The sequence below is a fragment of the Bidens hawaiensis genome, unplaced genomic scaffold (genome assembly GCF_021521415.1).
Source record: "Bidens hawaiensis isolate Kalapana, Puna unplaced genomic scaffold, B.hawaiensis_p1.1 tig00011307_1, whole genome shotgun sequence".
In the NCBI taxonomy this organism is placed as follows: Eukaryota; Viridiplantae; Streptophyta; class Magnoliopsida; order Asterales; family Asteraceae; genus Bidens; species Bidens hawaiensis.
This window is the reverse complement of record NW_027491881.1, coordinates 165,897-174,547: the sequence shown is the minus strand read 5'-3', so window position 1 is coordinate 174,547 and position 8,651 is coordinate 165,897. Positions and strand designations below refer to the sequence as shown.

General features: G+C 32.8%; 1 protein-coding gene across 1 annotated transcript; it reads right to left on the bottom strand.

The window, feature by feature from the left end:
* Positions 1-235: 235 nt before the first annotated feature.
* LOC143537706 (casein kinase 1-like protein 3) lies at positions 236-5,462 on the bottom strand. Its single transcript, XM_077031411.1, has 15 exons — positions 5,310-5,462; positions 5,193-5,233; positions 5,019-5,088; positions 4,780-4,928; positions 4,555-4,650; positions 4,386-4,456; positions 4,206-4,267; positions 4,071-4,134; positions 3,874-3,958; positions 3,668-3,794; positions 3,492-3,574; positions 3,349-3,406; positions 3,105-3,238; positions 588-756; positions 236-488 (listed from the first exon to the last, which is right to left on the bottom strand). The coding sequence occupies exons 1-14, from the start codon at positions 5,383-5,385 to the stop codon at positions 595-597; spliced, it is 1,278 nt and encodes a 425-aa protein (XP_076887526.1). The 5' UTR covers positions 5,386-5,462; the 3' UTR covers positions 236-488; positions 588-594.
* Between the last annotated feature and the right edge of the window lie 3,189 nt (positions 5,463-8,651).

The following is an 8,651-nucleotide window of genomic DNA, read 5'->3' as shown; positions in this document are numbered from 1 at the left end:
TCCACCACTTTAACGAAATTATTAACAAGCAGGCCCCACATACTAGAGACATAGAGAAATGTACAAAACTGATAAAAGGAGAGAGTAATTACTAGAATCTAACTGGCCGGCCACGCGTGCAGCATGAGCTTCGATAAGAACCGATCCAGGTACTGAAAGCCCAAAAAGAATGGCCCGACCCGCATGGATAACGGGCTTATACAAACAAAAGTGTAAATTAAGATGTTACAACACAAGAGCACAACCATAATAGATATAAATCAAACAAAGCAAGTTTAGAACTATCTGCACAAGAAAGACTGTTTAAAGAAAATCTAATTTTTAAAATAAAAATAAACACTTGATGGACATTTACGTGTTACACGAGAAGCAGAATGAATGGAGATCGGGCTTTAGGTGTATAGCTTCTGAATTCTATGAAAAACAAGTGTTATTTGCTCCCCTGTGTTTGAGGTTCGTGCATCGCCATTATCTTCACCATAAGCTATCTGAAAACACACAACATATATTTTTCTTAAATTGACATGTTAATGATAATACGTAACCGGAATTTGCCCGTTTATAAGTAAATGACTCATATGAATTACCGAGATGTTACTTGGCAGAAGAAATGCGGCGCAAAGAGGAAATCCAGCTGCTAGAAGGAGCTGCTGTACTGTCTGCTGCATGATTAGGGTTTGTAGAGTCGTCCGGTTTTGTGGTGTATCTTTTTGGCCCGCCAGATGATGATGGGGGCAGTTGAGAGTGGCCCAAAGTCTGCAAAAACAGCATTATGAACAAGCAGCTCATGCATATATATATAGACACATAACTATATTATAACAGATACGAGGACAAAAAGATAATTATACATAATTTTAAGAGTTTTAAGTAATTACAACTTTTAAAAGATATGGTACAATCCTTTTAAACATATTGTTGACTTTTAAACCAACTTTCCCCCACGATTTTAAAACGAGCATGGCTTTTTCATACGTTAATATATATATATATATATATATATATATATATATATATATATATATAGGGTAAGGATCCTAAGAGAACCCTTTGTAAATTGAGAACTGTGAGAACCATTTTGGACCACTAAAAACACCTTTAAAAAAAATATTTAAAAAAATCATAAAACAAAAAATAATAAGAATTTTAAAAAAGTAAAAAAAACCAAAATTCTTATATTTCATTCCGGTTTCATTAAAAAAATAGAAAAAAAACATTGTATTATACACATATGTATAATTTTATTTAATCTTTGGTTACGTAATATACACATATGTACAACATCATTTATCTTAAATTATACACGTGTACAAAAAAACATGCAAATATACATATATGTATATATTATACATATGTGTATATAATATATAACATATGAACAAGCATATGTTATAACAAGCAGCTGAGAGTGGCCCAAAGTCTGCAAAAACAGCATTATGAACAAGCAGCTCATGCATATATATATAGACACATAACTATATTATAACAGATACGAGGACAAAAAGATAATTATACATAATTTTAAGAGTTTTAAGTAATTACAACTTTTAAAACATATGGTACAATCCTTTTAAACATATTGTTGACTTTTAAACCAACTTTCCCCCACGATTTTAAAACGAGCATGGCTTTTTCATACGTTAATATATATATATATATATATAGGGTAAGGATCCTAAGAGAACCCTTTGTAAATTGAGAACTGTGAGAACAATTTTTTGGACCACTAAAAACACCTTTAAAAAAAATATTTAAAAAAATCATAAAACAAAAAATAATAAGAATTTTAAAAAAGTAAAAGAAACCAAAATTCTTATATTTCATTCCGGTTTCATTAAAAAAATAAAAAAAATAGAAAAAAAACATTGTATTATACACATATGTATAATTTTATTTAATCTTTGGTTACGTAATATACACATATGTACAACATCATTTATCTTAAATTATACACGTGTACAAAAAAACATGCAAATATACATATATGTATATATTATACATATGTGTATATAATATATAACATATGAACAAGCATATGTTATAACAAGCAGCTGAGAGTGGCCCAAAGTCTGCAAAAACAGCATTATGAACAAGCAGCTCATGCATATATATATAGACACATAACTATATTATAACAGATACGAGGACAAAAAGATAATTATACATAATTTTAAGAGTTTTAAGTAATTACAACTTTTAAAACATATGGTACAATCCTTTTAAACATATTGTTGACTTTTAAACCAACTTTCCCCCACGATTTTAAAACGAGCATGGCTTTTTCATACGTTAATATATATATATATATATATAGGGTAAGGATCCTAAGAGAACCCTTTGTAAATTGAGAACTGTGAGAACAATTTTTTGGACCACTAAAAACACCTTTAAAAAAAATATTTAAAAAAATCATAAAACAAAAAATAATAAGAATTTTAAAAAAGTAAAAGAAACCAAAATTCTTATATTTCATTCCGGTTTCATTAAAAAAATAAAAAAAATAGAAAAAAAACATTGTATTATACACATATGTATAATTTTATTTAATCTTTGGTTACGTAATATACACATATGTACAACATCATTTATCTTAAATTATACACGTGTACAAAAAAACATGCAAATATACATATATGTATATATTATACATATGTGTATATAATTTAGCTAAACCGAGTTTTTTTATTTTTATTTTTTTATTTTTTTTATGAAATTGGGATGATAAAATAAGAATTTTGGTTTTTTTATTTTTTTTTATTTTTGTGTTTTATTTTATTTTATGATTTTTTTTATTTTTGGGTTTTTTGTGGTCAAAAATGGTTCTCATAGTTCTCAATTTCAAAAAGGTTCTCTCATGATCATGATCCTATATAATATATATAAATATATATATATATATAAAAAGCTACACCATAAAAACAAGCATTTTACTCTCTTTAATTTGAGTATGGTATTGCTATAGTTTTCGTTTTAATCAAAAAAGCATTAACATGTTACGTGATTACCAGTGTATGTGTTCCCCACCGCATTGTGCGGATATATGTATGCATATTATGTATAAAAGTAAATTATCAAACTTGTCTTTCTTGTAACAAATGACTCACATTTCTTTTGGGTGGATTATCGGGAGTCATTCTGCTGATTGGTGATTTTAGTTGCATTCGGACACCTGGACTGGCGGCAGTGTTTGACTTTATACGGTCTGTTAATTCAGCCGAATAAGTAGCATTGTTGCTTCCTTCCATTGATGAGAAAAAAGAAAACAAAAGTTAGTTACGATGCTCTAAACCCTTATACAGTATGTGAAGAACAACCTAGAACCATTAAATTGATAAGAATATCTCAAACCTTGATGCTTTTCCATATCCCTTCGAATGCCTCCAGTGCTGCTTTCTCCATGAACTGGCTGCAAAATATACATAATGTGTTAATTAAAACACTATATATGTATATACATAATATAAGGAAAAACAAACTGTAATAACACTAACCAATCCATGTGGCTGAGCTTTACTCTTTTGGCACTGTTGATACTTAAGAACAGTCCAATCAAAGATATAATCAAATTCAAATCCTGCATCAAAAAACATTACATCCTCCGTTCTCTATTCAACTCTGTTTCATATAATCCATAAAAGGCATTGTAACTCAGTTTCATATAAAATACCTTCACGAGTGAACAACTCTCGAAATAAACGTTTCAAGAATCCGTAATCAGGCCGCTGATCAAATGTCAACGAATGGCAGTAATGAAAATATGACGCGAATTCTACAGGATGAGACTTGCATAGAACCTGTTGTAAGTCACAATATTAATGATAAGAATATTAGAATATATAATATCAATTATATAAACACATCACATGTATGCACCTCAATTGGAGTTGATAACTTCTTTTCGCATATTTTGTCATACTTCTGCTTTTTTGTGGCAGCTTTAAGACCCTGCCATGGAAGACTAACAAAATACAATATGAAGCAAACTAGATAAGAAAAAAACATCCACAAAACTAAGTTAACGAATTATTATACAATTAAAGATACAACATATCACAGAAAATTTTTGGTACCTTCCCCTCAAAAAATATAGAAGTACATATCCAAGAGACTCTAAGTCATCCCGTCGGCTTTGTTCTGAAAACAAGAGCATTAAAAAGTCAATCTTGTTAACTAACTTCTCCAAGTTTAGTAAAAATGATTCTTACCAATCCCGAGATGAGTATTGCAACTTGCATAACGTGCAGTTCCAGTTAAATTTTTGTTCTCCCTACAAAGATAAGTAGTGTTCTTTATAAAAAGAATGTACATAAAATGATTGCAGCTGCAACAAGTGAAAAGAATAAATACATTAACTTAATGGCGGTTATACTAAAAAGCTAGTATACCTGTAAGGAATATGTCGGTGGGTTGTTGCATCACGATATCTTTTAGCAAGCCCAAAATCTATAATATAAACCTGGTGAATAAAGAAATTGAAAATGAAAGAAGATAATCAACTTATGACAACATAACTTAGTGATCAGTAATAGCAATTGTATGGGTCTTTTTCATCACCTGATTTGCTTTTCGACCGAGACCCATGAGAAAATTATCAGGCTTAATATCACGATGCAGAAACCCTTTAGAATGAACGTACTCAATTCTTGTAATCTGAAAAAAGAGACTAACCAGTTAATCTGCTGTTGCAAACAATGTAGTTATACTCCAAATGTGAATGTTTTATAGGAAATGAATTGAAACGGATGAAACAGCAGGTGAGTCAACGGAAACTACAGTTACCATTTGATCAGCCAACATTAAGACTGTTTTCAATTGAAATTTCCTCCCACAATACACAAACAGGTCCTCAAGACTGGGTCCTAGCAAATCAAGCACTAATATGTTATCCTCTCCATCTACACCAGACCATTTTATGGAAGGTATACCACCTACAAGTGAAAACACAAATTAGAAGTTTAAATATATATAATATATATATATATATATATATACAAGATGATATTGCTATGCATACATACTTCCTCCCTGAAGAATATTATACAACTTGGCTTCATACAAAAGTTGTGGATGCTTAGTCTTATTATTCTCCTGCATAATAATAATAATAATAAAATCCATCCAGAGCATTAGGAGGCAGGTCTATCTAAATTCGAAAACCCCCCAACAAGACAATAATACTGTATTTGACTTACGATCTTGACGGCAACGATTTCAAAGGTATCGACATGCGTGGCTGAACAAAAAACAACCTTAACTCAGTTCAATTTCAATACAAATTAATTACATATTCATATCAAAAGTAAGCCAACCCAAATGGATTTCACCGAAGGATCCGCTTCCGATCTTGCGGCCGAGCTTGTACTTGCCTCCGACGATCCGGTCCATGTATGTATGCGGATTGATGAATCAAAGTGAGTACAACAAACAAGATAAAGATGAAAGACTTATTGGAGAGATGAGATTTTATGTATCTTTTTCTTGTCTAAAAACAGAAAACTCGTTGCTGCTCTCTTTTGGTTGGTAGTACCTGTTTGACTCCATCCATCACAAACAAACCCGACCCAAATACATATATTATGTATTACTAATATATATACATTTAAGAACTTTGGTTACCCTATTGGGCCACCTGGCGGCACCTTAACGGTGAAAATGATTTTTTTTTGTTTTTTCTTTTTTTTTTTTGGTTTTGTTTGTTGCTATTGTTTTATTTTAATTATAGTATTGTAACGAACATGATGCAAATCGGCCGAATTTTGTGTAGACTCACCGCGTTTTTTTGTAGTTTAAGTTCTACAGTGAATGTAACGAAAACCAACCGAATGTCATTTTTTTGTTTTAGTTCCGGTGTTGTAAAGAACGTGACAGAAACCGACCTAATATGCGTAGACTGATTAACTCAATGACTGAGATCGCCAACAGTCGGGTTTTAACAACGCTCGAGTTTTATCGACCGACATTGCGCCATTGATCTACCTTAATTTTTATAATTCTTTGTTTTATTTTGGGTTCTTGTCCTGGTAAAATAACACGAGTAACTAAAACAGACCGAATTCGCGTTGACTTACCGCCTCAAACGCTTATGTTTTACCACCGCCCGAGTTTTACAGACCTGCCCCGACGCAACGCGCCGGGTAAAACACTAGTTTTAAATATTATGGCTTGGACATAAGGGATCACTATAGCAAATGGATTAATATTTATTCTGAAAATAGAACATGGTAACTTGATTCATCCACTCATAAGGAAACCTATAGGTGAGAAAATCTACTACTCAACCGGAAACAAAATACTTCAGGCAACAGTCAATCTCATGGCCTCTCAAAAGAAAAGTCATGGGGCTACCGACGAAAACTTGGTTGATAGCATAATCAACTAATTTACCAATTTTTAGATTTTTTTTTGTATTTCTTAATGAAATTGTAAAAAAAAAGTGCTAAGTAATGTGAGAATCTCAACGGGTAATATTTAGGAAACTGACAAGTATACTGAATAACTGACATGTAATTATATGACACAAACCAAACAAATATTGGGCAAATAACATACATAATTTTAAAATGAGTATAAGATTGAGATTATCAAACACATCTCACACTCTTCCTTTTTCGTTTGGTTGAAGCATTGCAAATGTTGAGGGCAAGATGTCATAATAATATGTATGTGAAGGGGGATAAGAGATACTAATACAAAGTTTTAGAGGGTACTATATAATAACAGTACATAACCCATGGGGTAGGACACTATATTAGGTGATGCTAGCTGTGTGTTAGGACCCGCGTGTTGCGTCGGGTTTGTAGAAGACTTAGTAAGCAAAGTTAACAATGTGTGGTTGTAGTCTAAGTTGTAGGTCATACGTAATATAACACCTTTAAAATTTCACTCCAATCTTGTCCAATTATGAGAACAAGAACTAAACTACGATTTGGGAAAATAATTTCCAGCGGACACCCTTCAGACAACTTACAGTTTGCCAGCAACAAGGTTGTGTAGCGGACCACCGCCTTAATGCCCGACGGTCTGTCGGTTAATCCCAAAACAAGCTATCAGAGCTAGGCATGTGCCCACTAATCGTTGAGGAATCGCGTGTGCCATTAACATGGCACTGCATAAGACCATCGGAGGCGCCGCCAACGGTCCGACAACGGAAGTGGTTATCCAATGTCAGGCTGCCATGAGGGGCCTGGTCATTTTACAGATAAACTGATACCAAATGTAAGCGGCCGAATATTATTGATAAATATAAGTTACAACGTTTGCACTAAGTATTTATGACAATGTGTAATTACACAACTATCTCTGCTCTGACAGTGTTGCAATCTCGTAGTTGGTTCTACTAATCCCTTGGCATCTAATCTTCATTGTTCATGTTCGGCATACACCTCTATCCTTAGGCATTCTCATTACAAAGCTAATCCAAATTGCTATCCACACAGTACCTGAATACATGTTAAAAAGTGTCAGCTAAAAAGTTAGTGAGTTCGTGAATTTAGCTCACATACACATAAAAGATTTAATTCATAAAAGCGCACAAGTTTGCGTGTATGTAAGTATAAAGCATGGTGCACATAAATCAAGTCCACAATCAATCCTGCATCCGATCATAAGCCCCCCCCCCCCCCCTTGACTTACAACTGAATGTCACCCCCCCCACCCCGATTGTTACCCCGCTAAGAAATAATCAAATGTTTAGGTCATATGTGGCAACTGTCCGCAAACCTCGGTATGGTTTACCCGACATAGCGTCACTATGGGTGGGGCCTCCCACATAGTACTACCCATAAGAGCTCTAGGCTCACTCCTTGATTTAATGATTGTGTAATTTTAAGTGGGACAAAATCATGGCAGAAAGCAAGTCTTGATAAAAATCACACCATAAGTAAAACCAACATTATTCGGCCCAAAAAGTTTAAGTAAAAAGGGCAGCACGAAACTCACCTCAGTCCGCATGCAGTTGGTGTAAATGAAAGACAATCTATGAGCTTTCAACTACGCTAACAACCACCAAGTACGCCTAGTATATATTAATCAACAATAAGTTATTGCACATCATAGTAAAATGTATGGGTATTGTGTACTAGTTAATTCTAAGTTTCGACCAAATGTTTGATTCCCGGTGAAAAAGTTTCTTTTATGGAAATATTACACTTGGAATAATTATATAACATTGGTGTTGTGTGGTTGGGTATATAGTTCAACTTCTTAGAGTTTCAGTTACCTCAATCCACTTATTTGAGCTTTGATAAAGTTTCTAGTTTTTGAAAGTTCGGGTCTTCAGTTAGGTTTCGGGTTACCATATGACCAAAGATGTTATATACATTTCATTGATATCAAAAGTTTAATTATATATTCTTATTTAAACAATCATGCCTTGTGTTTGCGAAAATTGACAGTATCGGTTAACCGGTGTTGTCGGTTTTTAACCATGTTTCTTGAAATAATAGTTTAAATAAATGAATGATCTTGTAACTAAAACTTCAAATTTTCCATAAACATATATTATGCAAAAATATGCTATTTCCAGGTCTGATTATTCAACAAGTTTGGTTTTGTACAGGTTTAGTACCCGCACTTTCGTTTTACGTTCGTTTTGGCAAAAATTGGGTTAAAGATTTAGTAAATTTTGGTAAAATAAGTAAACACTAAAATTA

Excerpts from the sequence above, each read along its gene's own strand:
- LOC143537706 (XM_077031411.1), bottom strand. The coding sequence starts at position 5,385 with ATGGACCGGATCGTCGGAGGCAAGTACAAGCTCGGCCGCAAGATCGGA. Across the intron at positions 3,575-3,667 it reads AGAGTTGTTCACTCGTGAAG|GATTTGAATTTGATTATATC; the intron begins GTATTTTATATG and ends TTTTTGATGCAG. Across the intron at positions 757-3,104 it reads ATAATCCACCCAAAAGAAAT|ACTTTGGGCCACTCTCAACT; the intron begins GTGAGTCATTTG and ends CTGTTTTTGCAG.